Here is a 20,962-nt window from a genome sequence, read left to right as displayed (position 1 = left end):
CGTGTGGGTTAGTGTATTGGTGTTCGGATCAGGGGAGCACAGGTTCAAACCCCAGTCAGCATGTCGTTGTGTCCCTGGGCAAGACACTTCACACCAAATTGCTCCTGTGGGGATTGCCCACAGTATTGAGTGTGTAAGTCGCTTTGGATAAAAGTATCTAACAAGTGACATGTAATGTAATGTAATAAATATAACCGTAAACAACACTAGATATTATATTTTGGACATTGTAATATCCTAATATGGCATATGTGTTGCATTTTCCTGGATTTAAAGGGTGCATTACAGTGAAGTTATATCATTTTATGAACTAACCCTCTTCTAGTTGTTCTATGATTTGCCCTTAACAATGAGAACACGTTATGTATCCCAGGGGGAATTAGGTTTTGTGACAGCTGCATACTTTTTTAGTCAAATACATATTGATATACAAATGTGCAATACTAGAGAAAGCCTTGACGACACTGGCCTCTTAGGCACAGGAAAGAGGCAGGGCGTGTTTCAGAAAGTGATTATATCCACGTTATTGACGATTATTTATCAAAAGCCGCATTTGTAAATATTTGAATACACTCATTGTCAACCTTACAATGTAGTTGTTTCATTGACATTGAGGTATTTTATAACAGAGCAACTCAATGTGTTGGGTTAAATAATATGTTTATATAAAACATAACATATTGTTGGTATTAAAACAGGACTTTAATCGTTGTTATAGTTGAACATTTCATTAAAAAAAGCCTCCAAATACACGGCAGGTTAATGTGCACTCGTGCTTCTGAGCACGCTGCACAGAGAAAGCATGGCATGAAAGAGGAGGCTGCGGGTCTCAGAGGACTTCTCTTCAAGTTTCCCTGATGGCCCCCGGGACCCCAGCCACTGTCTGATACCTCACTGCACAACTCCAACAGGCTCTCTACTGTAGCTCACTTTAAAACCTTACATTTTAGCTAAAATCATAATAATAGTAATAATGATACACTTTATTTGTATAGCACCTTTCATGCACAAAGCAGCCCAACGTGCTTTACAGAACAAGAAATGCAGAACAAGATAAAACATCTACAGTGATCCTAACGAAATTCCCTTGAATTAAAGCTGACAAGAAATGAAAATAGGTTAACAAAAATCAATTGAAAAAAGAACATTTAAAATGTAAAATAAAAGCAAAACAGAAAAAATACAGTAAAACATGGACAATGATACCAGTGATAAAATGTAATGTAGTAAGTTTGAAGGTCTTGCTTTACACAATGAGCTAGCTTCAGTGCTTTCGATTTAGGTTGCTTACTTTTTAGGGTCCTAAGTATGCATCGATACAAAGGTGTCACTTTGTGTTGAAAAGTGGTGGGGACATAAAGACTTAGATTTTAAAAAGTTAGTTAAGTTTATATATATTTTTAAACGATCTTCAATATGCGATATGTAATTGTATTTAATTGTGTTTTGGTATGAAGTGGATAATAATGGCAGGTCTGGCAAACTGTTTATTATTTTAGGTTGTCATTTTGTTTTCACAGGCCAAACTCGTTAGCAGGATAAATTGATTGTTGATTTTTGTTTCTTCAGGGCGTTTTTAATTATACATAACAGTGTTTCTCTTCAGGCTTGATTGAGGGTTAATCAACAGGACAATATTGGTCGAAGATGTCCTTCATCTACACACTCAAATAAGGGATAGGACAGTGCTAGGATCAGCCTAATCAAATAACTGTGAGGGTGCACTGCATACCCAAATGAGGAGGGGTGACCTTTTATTAAAAACATTGGAACAAATCAATCTTGTTCATTCCTCATGTTGTCCTCTACTTTCCAGGAAACAGGAGCTGCTGAACATTACCAACGTCCCTCTGGGAGAATGTCCCCCATCACCGCCCCGCACTGCACCACCCAGCATCAAGGTACACACACACACACACACACACACACACACACACACACACACACACACACACACACACACACACACACACACACACACACACACACACACACACACACACACACACACACACACACACACACACACACACACACACACACACACACACACACACACACACACACACACACACACACCTGTGCACACATATGTTCGGACACACATGTGAACACACACGTTTTTTTTAGATGTATATTGACTAATAGAGGTTTTCATTGAGGCGTATTGGAAAATCTATTGATTGTACTGATTCTGATATTAATAAGAAACAGTGTCAAACTGCTGTGTCATGTCACCACTATTTTCACACAATGACACATGCGTAATTTAAATTAAGGTTTTTACAGGCTTTGATGTTTTTATATGTCCTTATTAATCCATGGTACAATTGTCTGTTCTGTCCTCTACTTGCTGTGTATTCTGGCAGCAAATGATACATTTGCACGTACAATATGTATGTAGATTCAGTGTATTAAAGTGGTAAAACACAAACTCTAATCCGCAAACACCCTACATGATATTTTGGTTTTATGTTGTTAACATATAATCCAATTTGTATGGCATATTATAATCTCATGAACAACATGCATTCATAATTGAAAATAGGGCAGCCTCTGTTCAAGCAAGATTCTTCATTATTTATTTTAAACATGGAAATGTCGACCCCATTCTTCCCAGTCTTGCAGTAAATGCTTCTCAAGGCGTCAAGTCATTTTTTCATTTTAATATCTACTTGAAATACTTAATATTTGTTAAGTTGCCTTTTATATGCAGGGGTAATAAAAGCCTGATAAAGATATTGCTTGTTTATATTCCCATATGTGCAGTTCCGGTATGACTTGCAGTCCTCGGGATGCTTTTCTTATTGCCAATAAGAAGATGTGTTATTAAAAGGAAATTGCAATTAAATTATCCTGGGGTTAAGATTTGTTTATGACCAACTAAAGTAAGAAAAGGTTGGAAGCTTTTTTTGAAAGTTGCTATGCTGAGTTCAATCAAACGGTGCCATCAAAGGTAACTTTGGCCAGAGCTGTGACTTGGCAAATTGAAAAAAAACATATCAGAGCAAAACCAAACTGAATATGAATACAAATTCAATCTGTCAGACTGCCCAGTCATCCTTCCCAGGTGTTGCCGCAATGACTCATGTAGTGACATATTATAGTGCTATACTTTTTACCTTATGTAAATTGTATGAATTGTAATTTGCTGATGTTTTTAGAAGGGTAATTACTCACACTGCCTTGCATTTGTTCGTAAGAATATTTCAGGTTTTCCTCCAGCATGATAAGAGAGAGGGACCTTTTGCAGGGAGGCAGATAAGCAGGGGGATAGAGAGGAAATAGATGGCGGCTCCTGCAAGAGGAAGCCACTTTCTGCAGTATGTCACCTTGAACTTAGCCATTATTATTATTGAATCTGCTGAAGACAACACAGGGAGTTAGCACAAAAAGCAGGAAAGCAACAGAAAGGCAATGTGGGCTAATGGTCACTGATTGACCCATAATGTGGCAGACATAAAAAATACCATTTACGGTGAGAATATAAATGAAAGGATATCTGAAATGGAAGGACATCAATTTTCCTCTCGCTGTGTGGTTGACTTCTGGTAATTATCAGTCGGCAACCCACCATTTTGCTGTGAGCTGGAGTGGTCTAATGGTCAGCTATTCATCATCAACGTCACACTGGTAAAGAAGTTACGATGTGCGAACATTCCTGTAATCACAGTCAATCGTCCAGCATAGACCTTTTCACAGCAGACTTTTGTATCCTAAAAAGAAAGGCTCATTTTCTTAATACCATTAATAGTAGCTGCGTTCAGGGAAGGCTGTGATATTGTGAAATGTCTCACTGGAAAAGCGAACTGGAGCACTTAACGGAACTGAGCCATTGTTAAAGTAGCTCTAGTTTTTATTTAATGTGAAGTCAAATGAACTGAAGTTAATTTTGAATGGCTCTGGAATAATGACACCATCTGCATTTGTTCCCGTCATGCCTCGCTTTTACTTTGCAATGCCTCTGGTGCGCGATCTCCCTATAAGGTTGATTTGAGGCACTCAAAATGTAAAGGCCTTGAGTGGCAATTATACTTAACAAAGTAAAGTTCCGTGGGTCTCTTATGGTTGTTTCTTGCTTGGAAAAGAAGACTGGCTGCTTGCAGTAGCCCTGTAACTAACAAGAGGGTGAAAAGAGGTGCTGCAGTACAGGCATTATGAGGAAAATAAAGCACTTTCTGATCATTAAAACATGTCACAGTAGAGTCACAGAATACTAATATGAACCTGAAAAGGAGCAAAATGGGGCCTCTTTAAAAACATTTTCCCTGATCCTCTAATTGTTAACAAAATGTCAATAGTGTTCAAATCCTCTTGTGTGCATTGAATGTGATGACTAATGCGCTACTCATAAATACAAAGCACTCACATGTGATTGCACAGATTGCATATCGTTGCTACGCAGCGCAGTTATTGGCATGCTCTTCTAACAAAGTGGCCATAAAGATGATTCTCCTGGAAGGCCACACATAAAGCAGTACTGGAGCTACTTAACAACTGAGTGTCCTTTGGGGGAGAAGTTTGATTTTAGGACAGTTGTTCAGTTGTTAAGACAGGTGTTTAAACTTGGAGGTCAGGTGACAGTGGTGGGTAAAAAGAAGTAGACAGGGTTAAATTAAGATAGCGGGATAAATGCACTCAAGGAAAGTCGGTAATTCTATCCATATTACACATAATGTAATGTGTATAAGTGAGTGTGCTTTTGAGTCTATCTTTGTGGAATAACCTGTTCTGTCCCTAAGATTCAGAGTAACTTGAATTTCCTGTTTGAGCTTCAGTCAAGGCCAAATACACTTTGTGAGAGGGAAGTCACTCTCTAATGTAGACGAGAGGTAAGAATAAGAGGAAGACAGAGAAATCAGTGGCCTTAATGTTTAGCAGCTGTAGCTAAGGTAAGTCTGCATGTTGACTCATAAAACAAGTACACAGTCTGCTTTTGAGTAATGTTTTAAGATCCAAATGTGTGGTGTGGTGTAGTGTAGTTCAAGCAGCAATTTACTCAAATGTGAGCAATTATCTTTGGAAATCTTCTCATCATTTGCTCAGCAGCAACATGCTGGTTATCCTGTTAATACAACATCTACTATAGTGAACTTGACAGTGAAAGAATAGCTTGCAGGAGGAAAAGCACATCTCCGAAACTTTTAAAGTATTATTTTTAGCACATTCACACCTACATGTGAATCTTTCGCAGCAATATTTCGTAACCCAGGGACCAAGCCAAAACTTTATTGACTCACATATCAAATACAGATGTCAGCCGGTGTCCCAGGTATCCGACACATAAGAGTGTTTGAGTCTTCCTTCATATCTGTCAGCCGTGGAGCTCAGAGCTGCCGGCTCAGGCTTATCCCTTCATCCACCCGTCACCTTCTTGACCCAGAGAAGGAGTCATGTTGTGGGCAGGAGAGCAGAATCTGTGCATCTACCGCTAAGTCATGCTAGCATAATGTTGATTTTGGCTGTTATTTTGAACTACTGCACTAAACTAGAGACAGAAAGTTGCTGTTATGGATATAATTAGAGCATGATACCAGTGGTAATACTGTCAGTTAGGAATACACAGAGCAGAAAGATTCTAAAGAAGTAATGACAAAAAGAAAGAAACACACCACCTAGCACAGTTAGCTCATTTTCATTTAACTCCTTTCGTCAAGTTTTCAAATGCTTTTTTTTATATTTAAATCATGTAATATTCCATTAATCCTGGAGATAACACCAAGAGACACAGAGGCCTCTGTCCCTGTCTGTGACGTCTCCTCATTTCTGTCAATGTGCGGATGATTGTGTCCATGACTTTACATGAATATGTGTGAATTCTAGCAGCCAACACGTCTGTCAGTCAGGCCGACTGCAGGCAGCTGATCTAATCTGCCTGCAGCCTGCGATAGCCCGAGCACGTTGCCAGGGGAGATAAGAGATGCAGATGTTGTTGCCAGGCTAAAGAGAGAAAGAGAGGCAAAACACACAAAGAGGCAGGATGAAGAGGAAAGAGAGTAAAAGAGAAGAAAACTGAATAGATGAAAGAGAGATGTCTCTTGTCCAAGCACCTTTCTGGTCACCGCAGTGTCTGTGGATGATGAATGAACACTCTGTGATCACCGCAGGATCCCTTTCATAGTGCCAGGACAAGCTGCAACAGTGCGTCTTTTAAAATGCCATGGTCAACAGTGAATAAGTACAAGCAGCTCTTATCTCGATAGATTCAAGGGAAATAAAAGATAAGACCGCAAAAGCTGCTTCTTATAAATAAACCTCCTTCCTTCCTCTTTTAGCCCTCATATTAACCCAGTCACCATTAAACCATGCGAACGCAGACAGACACACACTTAGATGTAGCGAGTGTTGTTTGCTAAGAGTGCATGCTGACTGCCACAGTAGCCATCTAAAAGATGTTGAATATTGTTGGTCTGGCTGTCTGGTGTTGACTCTGCTCACGGCACTGCATCGGCTTACTTCACTTCTAACTGGTTAATATTAACTGCTTGATAAGCTCTGTGTGTGTGTGTGTGTGTGTGTGTGTGTGTGTGTGTGTGTGTGTGTGTGTGTGTGTGTGTGTGTGTGTGTGTGTGTGTGTGTGTGTGTGTGTGTGTGTGTGTGTGTGTGTGTGTGTGTGTGTGTGTGTGTGTGTGTGTGTGTGTGTGTGTGTGTGTGTGTGTGTGTTGTTCTATCTGCAGTGGGAGTGGTTATGATAAGTGCAGGTTACCAGCGTAGCACATTTTTTATTACTGTGTATTCCAAATTACCGAGAAGCAAAATGGGGTTATTACTTTTTTTTACCATCGGTATACAGCGATTCAAACACTTCTCAAGATTTATCTGGTTATGAGCTTCAGTTTATCGGCAAGACATTTATTTCCTCTTGAATTGTATTTTGTGACATTACTGAGTGTGCCACTCTGAGACTGGTGCCTTCATAAGAGTGAAAGTGCATGTTGGTGTGTTGGATTGGCTGAAAAGTCATTTAAAGTGTTATATATATAGGATGCTTATACAGTAGTTGATGTATTAGCAATGCTTGTTTTCATTGGTTACAACATGATTCTTGTTCCAACACTTAAAGAGAAACCATGCTGTTGTGAGTTCTTTATCAGGAATGTTTCTCAACAAGAAGCAGGAAGTGTAACCCTCCTATTGTCTTCGTTTCCCCCCCCCCTTACTTTGGTGCTATTACATTAACACAAAAACCATTCATCATCACCAGATTTAATTTAACACCCTTTCAAACTGTGCATATTGTATCAGACTACTGGTATACATGACAAACTGCAGTAAATATACAAAGAATAGACACTGAACATGCATTGCGTGTGCCAGGTGTGATCCATGTGGGGGGATGGGTACATACTGTAAGAGCGGGAAATGTGTCTAATTGTTCTGCGTGTGCGTTTGTGTGTGCCAGGTGTGATTCACATGGGGGGATTGGGCACATCAGGGGGGAACACATCTAGTGTGTGGGTGTGGGTGTGTGTGTGTGTGTGTGTGTGTGTGTGTGTGTGTGTGTGTGTGTGTGTGTGTGTGTGTGTGTGTGTGTGTGTGTGTGTGTGTGTGTGTGTGTGTGTGTGTGTGTGTGTGTGTGTGTGTGTGTGTGTGTGTGTGTGTGTGTGTGTGTGTGTGTGTGTGTGTGTGTGTGTGTGTGTGTGTGTGTGTGTGTGTGTGTGTGTGTGTGTGTGTTTTATCTGATCCGGGTGGTTACTAATTCCTTTTCTTTATGGCCGGGAACACCATGGGTTTTACAAAGTTGACTAAATCATCCAGAATGCAATGACAGTGGTGATCAGAAATTGTATACTGTATGTTCAAATGTCTACTGTGAAGGATATCATAAAGCCTTAATGCAATTGAATGTAAAACAAAAAAATGATGATTGATGAAAGTTGTAAATCGGTCAGATTTAACCCGAAGACAACAGGAGGGTTAATTTGGTGCCATGGTTTTGAGTGAGTGCGCATACACACACTTGTATAGCTGAAACAACAAGGCATACATTGCACTAAACAAAATACATGTGAGGAAATCTGAGGACAAAGACCCTAGCCATGGAGCCCATTAACACCCTCACAGCTTGTTTATGTGTCGGGGTGGTCGCCCCGGAGACAGAGAAGTGTAAATGGACTCGAGACTGCGTATGTTTGTTCGAGTGTGTGGGGAAGTGGTTGCTTATCAGTGTGTGTACATGTGGGTGTGAGGGGCTGGGAGTCTCTCCCCTGCCTTGCTATTTTGACACGGTTAAGTTTACACAGTTGAGGAGAGTCAAACAGAGTGAGCTGGCCAGTCATATCTTCTGCGGTCAACACCAATGTAACCCACGGAAGACCTTTAAATTCATACGTTTTGGTTTTGCTTTGAGTGTCGAAACACTTGTTTAAAGTGTAAATTAGAGTCAGGGAAAGGGTGTTGTGCAGACTAAATGTGTTTTTGGTGTCAGTAGATTCAGAGGATGCTTTGGAAGTCAAAGTTTAGCACCCCTAGTCTTATATGTTTTGTATTCTTCCTCTTTCTGTTTCAGTCTGCAGAGTTCTTCGATATGCTGGAGAGGATGCAGGTAGGACATTTTCATTCATCTTTTGTTTGTGTTTTTATTTACCCCCTCTTTTTCCTCCTATTGAGAAACATTTGCAGCATGTTTGTGCCAGCTGGAGATTCTTGCACCGAGTACATTTTGAACATATTGTGGGATGGTATCTGTCCTCGCTCTTATTCCCCGACCATGGCCAGATTGAACATGTACGAGGCTGAGACAGACATTGATGATTGAATCAGTATAGGTCAGCCCGCTGGGTTCAGCCTGTTGCTCATGGCATTACTTTTTTCTCCGTCTCTGTATGGAATTCTTCGATTTTCAGTCTTTCTATTTCTGTGTGACACTTCTTTGTGACCCCCCCTCTTGGGCACAAGTATGAATAGTCTTTAGACAGTTGGGAGGATATCAAAAGGGAGGGGGATTGGAGGAGGAAGAAAGTGTGAGGAGCAATTAAAGGAACAGGAACAAGTGGCTGAAATAAGATTCAAAGAGAAGTCGAAATGCTTTTGCAGATTCTTTAGGGAAGTATTGGTGTATGGTTTACATTGAGACCTCCAAAATGTGTCAATCATGTAGTCGTACAAGGTTTAGTCTAGGTTTAGTTGAGAATACAGTGATTTCTCCGCAGCATGGTCAGCATCCAATAGGTTTCAAGGGACCACTGACATGAATTAGGAAGAGATAGTAGGTTTTATGAATCTATCCATACATCAGCACATTCAACTACCCATAACAAAAAAGGGAAGGCTCTTTTACAGACACCTATTTTGAGGCTGCTTATATTCTTTATTACATTTGTTATCAATAAATCCCATGTTAAACATCAAGAGCAACAATGCATTAATCCTCAAACATGCATCATCATTTTTTTTTTTTTAGCCTTTATTTATACAGGTGTAAAATGTCATTGAGACACAAGGTCTCATTTTCAAGAGAGATCTGTTCAGTGGTAACACTACCACACAAAGTTACAGACAGACAGGACACTAAACACAGAGGCAACACTCAAATACAACATCGCAAAAAAAGTAGTCATTGAAATCCATATACAGTCAGATATAGCAGGTGCAAACACCCACAGATGATTTCTCCAGGTTTTTTAAAATGAGTTTAAAATCCGTGATGGGTATCAAACTGCTCAGCTTAAGTTCCTGCTGAAGTGTGTTCCAGGTCGAGGGGGCAGAGTATGATATGGCTTTTTCCCCAAGCACCGTGCGTACTGAGGGGACGGACAGAGTGATGTAATGTTGAGATAGTAGTCTATAGCTGTACTGTTTGTGTGATATGTAGAGGGGCAGCAGTCCAAGCATAGCGGTATAGATGAGTTTGTACCAGTGCAGTGATCTGCGCATTGATAATGATGTCCAGTTGACTACAGAGTACAGCGTGCAATGGTGTGTGAGGGGTTTACAGTTGGTTATGAACCTCAGAGCCCCATGGGAAACAGCGTTCAGCAGATGAAGGGAGTGAGCTGAGGCGTTCATGTACACAACATCCCCGTAGTCCAAGAGCGGCAAAAATGTGGCAGCTACAAGCCGTTTCCTCGCACTAGTGGAGAAGCAGGCCTTGTTTCTTAAAAAGAATCCCAGTTCTAATTTCAATTTCCTTAAGAGATTGTCAATAATGGTTTGAAGCAGATATTTTCATCTATGGTGATGCCTAAGTATCTGTAGGTGTTAACAGCTTCAATGGGGTTGTGCTGTGCAGACATGATGCAGGGAAGAACAGTTGGTAACTTTTTCTTATTGGAAAACAACATGACTTTTGTTTTATCTGAATTTAACACCAACCTAAGGTGGAACAGATGTGACTGAAAACAGGCAACAGTGCTAGCACAACAGTACACAACAGTATCATCTGATGTACAGAGGCATCAATACTTTGACCCACATCATTTATATAAGTAGTAAAAAGGGTCGGTCCCAAGACCGAACCTTGAGGAACGCCTCTGGGCACATTAAGAAAGCTTGAGGAGAGACCGCTGAATTTTACACATTGCTTGCGATTTGAAAGATAGTTTGCAAACCAACCAACAGCTTGGTCAGACAGGCCTATATGTGATAACTTCTGGCATAGAATGCCACAGTATCAAATGCCTTGGATAAGTCTATAAAAAGGGCAGCACAGTAGCTCTTTGCGTCCAAGCCTTCAACAATGTCATTCACTACTTTCAAAGCAGCCGTTACTGTACCGTGCTGCTTCCTAAAGCCTGACTGGTGAGGAGATAGAATGTTGTTCAAGCTTAAATATTCTTTGATTTGATCATTCACCAGCCTTTCAAGTACTTTAGCTAAAATGGAGAGCTTGGAAATTGGTCTGTAATTATTCATCACCATGGGATCACCATCTTTCAATAAGGGGAGAACATTTGCAGTTTTCCAAACATCTGGAATGACATTGCTTGTTATAAAAAGATTAAAAACATGACACAGTGGTTTGGCTATAATATCTGCAGCTAGCCGTAAGAAATAAGGGGGGAGATCGTCCAGGCCTGCTGGTTTTTGGGGTCTAGGCCCTTTGGAACCTTACAAACCTCCCCAACATTGAAGGGGATGAAGGAGAAAGTGTGGCTACTGGAGGCATGACTGGTGGTGATGGAGGGAGATGATTTACCAAAAGATAATGTGTCAAACAAGGAACTGGAGGCAATAAAATGTTTATTAAAACAATTAAGCATCTCTGTCTTATTTGACACAGGGGTGGAGTCAACAACAATGTTAGGAGGCAGCTCTCAGCGAGAGCTGGCAGAGAGGGATTTTATGGTATGCCAAAATCTCCTACGATCGTTTAAACTGTCTGTGGTCTGGGATAAGTAAAAATCGCTTTTGGCTTTTTTAATGGAAGCAGTACAGCGATTACGCAGTAGACGAAAAAGAAGCCAGTCAGCCTCAGAGCCTGTCTTCCTCGCAGCAGCCCAAAGGAGATTCCTCTTGCGTAAGAGGGCTGCCAGATCAGAAGTGAACCAGGGGGTATCACGGCCCTTCACCCTGAACCGGCGAAACGGAGCATGTTTATCTAAAAAATAACTAAAACTGTCATAAAAATACTTCCAAGCATGGTCAACATCACCAATCAATAAAATACGATCCCATTTAAAATGAACTAAGTCATGAAGAAAAGCTTGCTCTATAAAGTGCTTAACATTTCTTTTCAGAACAAAGCAGGGTTTGGTACGGGGGATTTTGGTATGCCTAATAGCACCGACTAGAGTAGACAATGATCACTTAGGTCATTAGCAAAGACCCCGGTTGCAGTATATTTATGGGGTTGATTAGTAATTAAAAGATCGATAAGAGATGATTTTTTTTAGACACCTGGTGTTAAGACGAGTAGGACTTTCAATTACTTGTGTAAAATGTTGAGACATACAATGAGCAGAAGGGGGCCTCTAGCTAGGGGTGCACATAACTGGTACGCAGGTACGCATGCGCGGCCAAAATCTGAATTGCGTAACGTCACTACGCGCCTTTGCGTACCTCAAAACATCAAAACAAAACACATATTTCGTCTACACGTGTTTCTTGTCAACACTCAATGGAGTAAACTACGAGACATGTCAAAAAACCCATAGACATTAAGCAGCTACGTTGCCGTTTCGCTCCCTGCAAAAACTCTTCGGACTTTCTATGACTGATTGAACTGGAGCTGGCCGAGCCGCGCAGGACATAACCAACGGACCTGTGAAGCTTTACAGGAGGCAGAGGCTTAGATCACCGGACAACAGAGTTGGTCGCCGTGTGCACAGACAGGGTTAACGTCGGTATGAACAACAGAATTGTGCCAAAACTCCGCCAACTGGCTGCAGTGGGAGACTCCCCTGAGCACATTCTGTCCCCCGCGCACACACTGGAGAACTGCGCAAAAGCAGCTGATCACAACATTCACGCTCTGTGGTCAAGCTGCTGCAGTTTTATTTACACCAGAATGGAGTGAAACACACAGTTGCAAACTTCCTCAATGTGTTTTGGAGGAGTTTGAAATCAGACAGAGGTGAAGAAGTACTCAGATATTGTACTTGAGTAAAAGTAGAAGTACCAGTCCAGAGTGTAGGACTACTCTGTTACAATAAAAGTCCTGCATTCAAAATGTTACTCAAGTAAAAGTAGAAAAGTATTATCATCAAAATCTAGTTAAAGTACCAAAAGTAAAAGTAGTGATTGTGCAGATTGGTCCATTTCAGAATAATATATATGATATGTTTTATAATGATTGATCATTAAAGTGTTATCAAAGCTTGTAAAGGTGCAGCTAATTTTACAAATGAGATCAAAGTCAAGTAAAGTACAAATATCATATAAGTACAGTACTTGAATAAGTGTACTTAGTAACTTCCCACATCTGAAATCAGATATGACTTCAAGTCATGTGATCATTTCTTAGTATTTGATCCTTCAACTTGGCCTCAGGAAATGCTAGGACTTCACAGTTTTGGCAACAATTTTTGGAGAAAGCAAATCGGAGGCTTGAAAAGAGATGGGGAGGTGCATCTTCATCATCTTCATCATCTATCATGCAAGAAGTGTAAATAGAGGACAGTGAAGGAGACACTGAGGAGGACCACGCTTCGTGTGGGGTGAGTACCAAACGCTGTCTCCTGGTACTCACCTGAGTAACTCATTCAAAAGGTTATGTGCACCCCTGCCTATAGCAACCAACAGCAGTTAAAAACTGACCACCAGATAAATCAATCTTTAGTGCTAAGATTTCAAACTGCTTAACAGCAGATTTGGAGAAGATGATCTGTGCAGCAAGATTATGTTTTACGCAAATCGCCACGCCACCACCTTTCCTGGGGCGGTCCGAACGATAAATATTGAAGCCGTAAATTCCGACATCTTTATCCAATATTTTCTTTGAAAGCCAAGTCTCAGAAACAATCATTATAATTAGCTCCAGTTGACTCTGACCAAATTCGCAACATATCCATTTTGGGAAGCAAGCTGCGAGCATTTACATGGATGATGTGTAACCCAGACAAGTTCTTAAAGTCCGTCGGGGTATTACATGCCATTAAAGGACCAGGATTAGGCTGAATACCAGACGAAGTAGAAGCAACATGATTAAGCACTTCTGCTTAAATTCCGTTATAGTCGGGAGACTAGAAGAGTTGGAAGAAGAATACTGGCAAAGGGCATCTGTAGGGTTTCCCACGGTGAAGGCCCCAGGAAAACAACAGATCTCGCGAACCCAGGGGCAGTAATTCCAATGAGAAACATTTCCAAAACTAATCACATGCGACAACCATCCATTATGATCATGGCCCAGTGTGGATGTCACACCATCTGTGGTAACCAGCCGCGGGCGTAAGGAATCTGGGTTGCCAATAGCCTAGCCGCTAAAACTCCATGCCACGACAAGGCAGAGGAACACAGGAAAATACGCCATCGTAATAGCCAGAGGGGAAGAGCGGGGCAAGATCCACTCAGCAGGTAATCATAGGCCTTCCCGATCCGCCGATGGAAGCCCGTCCTGGATAGACGGGGCCCGGACTACTGGCCCAGGGCTCGGCACCGGCGATGACAGTTGGCATTAGCCTCCACACGAGCGAAGCCCACTCTGTGTTGCTAGTGAGTTGAACGGGGCTCGGTCCTCCGCAGGAAAACGCACCGGACGGATCACTCCACGTTCCACCAGAAATGACCTGCTGGTCCACAGCGGAGAGAAACCCTACGCCTGCTCCGTCTGCAGCAGGAAGTTCAGGCAGTCCAACCAGGATGTGGTGTGCTCAGGATGAGTTTAGCTTGTTCTCCTGTATCGCCGAATATCGCAGCTCGAGGATATCCATTGCTATACTGTTTTTCCTCTTTTCCATAGACCTACATTGCATTGGGTGACATGTTCCTTCAATAGAATAAACAGGCAGTAGTTTATGTTGGGTCAATACATGCAATGTCCTGCTGCTGAAAAAAATACCAAATTGGTTTAAATCTGCTGCTGAAAATAGTTCCTAACATATGCTGTTTGAGTGAAGCAACAACAAATGGAAATGGAAACACATCTGTATGAAGAAATCTACATAAACTGGGTAGGGAAATTAGGACTGAAAATTATGTTTTTTCTGTTATCTGTTGACAAAAATGAAGAATAAGTCCACCATAACCCAGAAGAAGACAGTCAGGAGTTATGCCGCTCTGGGAGATACAGACGCACAGCTCAGTGAACACATCAGTCGATTTATTTGCAAAGTGTGACTGGGTGATGACAGTCAGTCAATGCAGCGCCATCATCAACGAGTCTCACACACACAAACAGAAACTGCGCTCCTCATCCATCTTTTCTGACCCTCAGCTTGCATCGAGCTCTCTTGAGCTCTGCCATCTTTAACTCCACATATGGAACTCAGTGCTCGATGCGTGCTTCTATACTGTAATCTGGACGGTGGGATAAAGGTCACCTTTTTGACCCTCATCTCTTTTTCCACCCTCCTTTCTTCGTCATCCTGTAACTTCACCTCTTGACACCTGTGCCTCCTTCTTTCTTTATCCTCTCCTCGTCTTTGTCTCTCGGTCTATGACAGAAAATGAAAAGCTCTTCAGTGCTTCTTTGTGATCAGTCTCGTATTGTTAACGATGACTCCCTCGTGACTGGAACAGCTGCTCCATCAATATGCACTCACACACACCACTACAGAGCAGACTGAGAAGTGTGTGTTAAAACGGGGTACAAAAATACTGGACTCAAATGCGACGGCTCAGATTTTAATGAAAAAATAAAACAAAGATTTAACAAAAAAATCACTCAAGCGAGGACAAAACAAAACTTCTCGATTTTAAACAAAACTCTTCTCTCTGGTTTTAACGCTGGGTCTCTGGACATGGAAGCACACTGAAACAAGACGAACTGGCACAAGACAAAGGGAGACAAGGACTATTTATACATGAGGGAATAGGGACCAGGTGGGAACAATCAGGGGCGGGGCAGACACTGACGAGGACGGAAAATCACCCAAAGTGAGGAATTAAAAGGACCTGAAAGGAAAGACAAGAGGTAAGTACAAAATAAAACAGGAAATGGGAAAACGAGACATGACATGAAATAGACAGACAAGACATGAAGTAACAAGAAAACGTGACTCTACATAGAAACCTTACTAGACTTGGAATTACATACCTGACTAAACATGAAGTGACAGACATAAAACAAACACGACTAACACAATTGACGAGACACCACAGTGTGTGTGTGTGTGTGTGTGTGTGTGTGTGTGTGTGTGTGTGTGTGTGTGTGTGTGTGTGTGTGTGTGTGTGTGTGTGTGTGTGTGTGTGTGTGTGTGTGTGTGTGTGTGTGTGTGTGTGTGTGTGTGTGTATGTGTGTGTGTGCGCGCATCCAAAAGTATTTTCTTGTAAAATGAATTATTGTTATGATTGGTAGCATTATAAGTGGTGGTGGCGGTGGTGTGGTATGTACGGCACTCCCCCACACGTTTATTTCAACACTCAGTCATGTAGACAAGCTATTCCACTGGGCCTGAACCATAATTGGCCAATTTAGTTTCATATTTGAATAACTATAAATATAAATACAAAACTCTGCTGTCTCAGTTCATGTCTAAGTTCTGGTGTGTCCCCAAAAAAAGGACACCCGAGGAGAGGAAATACAAAGCATGTCTGGGAGCTGGATTCAGAGGGGGGGGGGTGTGTGTGTGTGTGTGGGGGGGGGGGGGGGGTGTGCGTGCGTGTGTGTGCGTGCATGGAGAAAAGTAAATTAGCATGTATGCCTCATTAATTTGTCTGGCAACAGACACAGTGAGGTCTGAGAACAAGATATTCAGGGACAGTTTATATTGCAAAAATATAAATCAAACTTTCTCTTTTTGACCCTTGTGCTTTTCCATCCTCATGCTGCGTTCGGACACTAATAAGGTCCCTAAAGCTGAAGAGGCCAAAAGATGGAAGGTGTGACCAGAGACACTAGCACACATCTCTGCATGTTTTCCTCCCGCTGCTTCATCATGCCTCCTGATTTGCTCTGTGGTTGTTCTTGTCTCATCTGTCAGCCTTTGAAGGAATCCGACCCCCCCACTGTGAATGCTTTTCACATTTTTCTCCAGGCTTTTAAAGTACAACATCAATAGTGTCCTGATTTGATTGATTATAAGTTGAATGAACTCCAACTGTCAATTGATCCTCTCTGGACTGCCAGTTTCCTGACTCCTGCTGATGCAGAATATAAATGAGTGGCTCTCCGTAGCGCTGCGCCCTTAGTGCTGCGGGCGGGCCTCAGCACTATTTAGAGGTCATACACCCGAGCTGTGCTACGCTAGCAGACTACCAAACAACTACAGGCTATAGCAGCTCCTAACCCCATAGGCTACTGAATCAAAACACCTCCAACATCATCAGGGGGTGACACGCCCTCATTGATGCTGGCTGATGACTGTGCATTTCAGGCTGTTGCATCATCTCCTCAGAGTTCATTTTGGCATAAAATGTTGTGTTACCTTTCTGTGTTTGTGACTGTGCTCGCAGCTGTATATTATGTGGTGGTCGTGGTTTAATTGTGTTAAAATGAGTCCCTTTAACAATGTGTGTGTGTGTGTGTCCTCTATTTGACAGGATGACTATATCCCCTACCCACGGATAGAAGATGTGAGTCATTTCTCACTCGCTTTATACACTCATTTACACCCATCTCATGTGTATCCACTAGCTAGAAGTGTTTCTGATAATAGATAATACATTTGAAGTACTATTACATTATTGCATGCTTAACAAGGATAACATATGAGGGTATTATTCTGGAGAACTCTGCTTGCTTCCGAGAGCTCTTATGTTTGACTATATTTTTGCTTTTATCTTCCTCCCTCCTGCCCTTCTGTCCTAGGTCCTGGGGAAAGGTGGTCCGTACCCCCAGGTGATCCTACCTCAGTTTGGGGGTTACTGGATTGAAGATGTGGAGGCAGCAGTAGGGACTCCCTCCTCCTCAGAGTCCAGTTTCTGTGAGGAGGAGGACGGAGCAGAGGGCATGAGCCCCGCAGGAGGGCACAGCTACCGCCTGGAGTGCAACAGCACAGCTCGCGCCTACCGCAAGCACTTCCTAGGCAAGGTGAGTGAGTGTGTATCAATGTCAGGTTCTACTATGTACGAAGCAGAGGCAGTATTCTGTTGTGTTTGACCTAACACACTCTTTCTCTCGCATGCATCCAGGAACACATGAATTATTACTGCACCGGCAGCAGCATAGGACACCTCATCATGTCTCTGAAACACGAGGAGGCTGAGGGACAGGAGTTCCTGCGCATCATGCTCAGGTAATGAGGGGGATGAATTGTCAGAGCTATATCTTGACTCAATGCATTTCATGTGACATACTCACCCTTTTCAGTAAAATCCACGTTTCTCTTGCTTTATGACTTTGAAAGTCTGTCTTTAACGTGTCTGCTCTTCTTGTTCTCTGATTTGTTACGTTTTTATTCTATTCTACTTTAACTGAGATTATACCATGACTATGCTAGTCGCTCTCTGAGATTGTGCAGTATACATACAGGAAGCACAGCAGGGCTTTGAGATAAATACATACAATACATATATACTCAATTATAGTACAAGTACCAACATATTATACAGTTAGTACATTACTCAGTTACATTCCACCACTGCTAATTAGTAATACAAATTCAGACAAAACAGCTAAAGCTTCTTAATAGGTTATTAGCATTTAGTTATTTTGATATAAAAACCAAAGTTTTTACCTGTAGATGAAAGGTAGAAGGAACATCTAATTATCCTTACAGGATCATAATTGTAAAGTGAGTTCTTGTCAAGAGGCTTCATTTAATGGCCATCGGTCCTAGAGTTGTCGAGACAGAAGTGGTGGACCAATTTTGAAACTGAATAGCGACATTGCCGTGCACCGAGCCACAGAGGTAGCATGGCTGTAAAGAAAAATGAACTCTCTCTCTCTTGTTTGAAATGTGTTGGGTCTTACTTGTCTCCTTTCTCTTTTCTTGACATGCACATGATCATGATTAACTCTGAGCAGATGTGTGGCCCTTTAGGGGACAGCTTTCCTGACATTATCACAGTTGGTGACATTTCAATCAAAAGGAAAACAATGAAGTGTTTTTTAGATTAGCATTGTGGGGGCTCCTCTTCATTGTGTATCAATCTGCCTATCACGAGCTGTCCTTTTTATCTGATTACACTAAACTCACGATGATCATAGGTTTTTCCTAATGTCACATCATTGCATAAACACATCTCTGAACAATCTGACTAGCTTCTGTTCTTGGTCTGTTGCAGGTCGAGGATCAAAACCGTCCATGATCGGATCTCTTTAGCAGGAATCAACCAGCTCCCTAGTGTACCGCAGATTGCAAAGGTAAGACAGTTTAAAAATACACACGGTTTAAAAATAGCAAATCTCCATAAACCCTCTACACCAGGGGTGTCAAACTCAATTTCATCGCGGGCCACATTCGCATAAAGGTTGCACTCAAAGGGCCGGTTGTAACTATATAAATATATAATATATATATATAAAATAATGTATTATATTACATTATTGCCTCTGAATTGGATTATTATGGGATAGGATAATAACTTAGTAATTAACTACGTCTGAAAACAGAAGTCCAGGGCAAATAATTGCAAGTCTCTTCAGTGCGCATGTCACAAAATGAGATGCATTGTGGGACATATCGTTTATGGGCAACGTGCTTCTGTAAAGTGGCATGTAACCGTATAATAAACGTATTATATTCTATGCAAGCTCTTGCGGGGCCACATAAAATGAAGTCGCGGGCCGGATTTGGCCCCCGGGCCTTGAGTTTGAGACCCCTGCTCTACACCCTCCATGTATTCAGAGGAACATCGAAACATACTTTGGATATGATGAATGAAGTCTGGTCGACTCTTAAGGGGAAACAAAGGAGGTGAAGAAGGACATCTTTACGGCATCTTAATGATCTCATAAATAAATAATTTCACAATGTTTCCTACCTTTTATTGCAACACAGGACAAAATATAACAGCAATAAATAAATTCAATAATTTGAGAATAAGAGGATGAAAGAAAACAATCAAAACAAACAGGATGGTTGATAATACCAGTGAAATAAGACAAACCAATAAATAAGGCAGAATAAAAAAGTTAGGAATATTTACTATTTCTTAATTTGGAAACCTTTAAAACATGAAGCCAAACATCAACACACTTACCTTGGTAACTGCTATTCTGCACAATGAGATACAAAAGAAGCAATACCTATATTTTAATGAAAGAGATCAATTATTTAGAGACCGTAAAGCCTGCCAGGGGAAATGCAAGTTCTCGTTTGGTAATGCAAACCGTGAGATCTCTCTCTCTCATAGCAAACAGCATACTTTTGATTACTCACTTCCAAAAGACAGAAAAACATTCACACATTAAATAAGAACAAATAGAAACATGGTTGCTTTTTCTGCAATCCTCCAACAGTAATTATCATCCATGCTTCCCATTTTACATTTGGAGATGTTTACTCTGACTTGTGATTTCATGATCCACTCAGGGATATGCAATGTGGTCAAAGATTTTCATTGAGCAAACATATTGTGATTTTTAAATGTCAAGAGATACATTTAATATATTTAAAAGATATTAACTATGTGATGTTTTAATAATTGATTGATTGCCTGTGAGATGTTGTGCATTACCTCAATGGCCTGTACAGTGTTTACTTTCAGTACTTTAACTCTAATGATATTTTTCTCATATGATGCCAGTCAAATAAAGTGATATATTTTTCTTCTTTTAGCTTCTGTGTGACGATGCCACGGGGCTGAAGTTTAACCCGGTTCTGTACCCTAGGGTAAGTTCATCCTAAACTCCCACAGTGCAAACTCATTCTTAATAGTCTGCCCTCAGCTCATTTAGCCTGTTATCAATGAGTTATTCAAGCATTCTGCGCAGTGACAAAGGTGCACTGAAGGGTCGCAAGTGCTAATGCGACATTAAATAACATCTCCCACGTCTTTATACCTTCCTTATTTTCTATATATTTTTCACCTCTATAAATGTGTCATACACTTTACTAAGGGCCTGGGTTTTTATTTTGAAGGTTACCTCAGACACCTGTTCCTATTCCAACGCCATCATTAACTTGTGACCTTAGCCCTCTCAACCTCAAATATAGCACGCAACTTATCACATGTTCCCCTCATAAGCCCCCCACTGCTCTAACATCTGGCCTGTTCAGTAAGTCAATTATTCAAAAATGATTGAAGAGGTGGCGATTTCCTAAAATGCTCATGATGGCTCTGTTTGCCCTCCTGTGAGCCAGGCGGAGGAGTGAGATGGAGCACGCTCTCAGCCTGGGCCCCGGGAGAGGAAAAATAACCCATCTGTGTCGCTGAGAGCCTTCTCTGAGGGCTGGAGCAGTTTGTTGCATGTCAGCCTGTAACACGGGCCCAAATAAACCTGCCTCGAGACATGTTTTAGAACTTGAAAAAACTAGTT

The 20,962-nt window shown here is 41.4% G+C and overlaps 1 protein-coding gene across 7 annotated transcripts in view; it reads left to right on the top strand.

Annotated features, from left to right (window-relative positions):
* Positions 1-20,962, top strand: part of rap1gap2a (RAP1 GTPase activating protein 2a) — a 112,877-nt gene that overhangs the window by 79,504 nt on the left and 12,411 nt on the right. For 5 of the 7 annotated variants that reach the window (XM_034097359.2, XM_034097360.2, XM_034097358.2 and 2 more), the window contains 8 exons: positions 1,817-1,901; positions 8,510-8,545; positions 16,387-16,419; positions 17,080-17,112; positions 17,348-17,569; positions 17,671-17,774; positions 18,766-18,844; positions 20,262-20,315. In XM_034097359.2, the coding sequence (XP_033953250.1) occupies positions 1,817-1,901; positions 8,510-8,545; positions 16,387-16,419; positions 17,080-17,112; positions 17,348-17,569; positions 17,671-17,774; positions 18,766-18,844; positions 20,262-20,315 (646 nt within the window). The remainder of the gene's footprint in view (positions 1-1,816; positions 1,902-8,509; positions 8,546-16,386; positions 16,420-17,079; positions 17,113-17,347; positions 17,570-17,670; positions 17,775-18,765; positions 18,845-20,261; positions 20,316-20,962) is intronic. The other 2 variants (XM_034097357.2, XM_034097356.2) reach the window with 1 other exon arrangement.

This window comes from Pseudochaenichthys georgianus, chromosome 13 (genome assembly GCF_902827115.2).
Source record: "Pseudochaenichthys georgianus chromosome 13, fPseGeo1.2, whole genome shotgun sequence".
In the NCBI taxonomy this organism is placed as follows: domain Eukaryota; kingdom Metazoa; phylum Chordata; class Actinopteri; order Perciformes; family Channichthyidae; genus Pseudochaenichthys; species Pseudochaenichthys georgianus.
The sequence above is the reverse complement of the archived record's forward strand: the minus strand, read 5'-3'. Positions and strand labels throughout refer to the sequence as shown.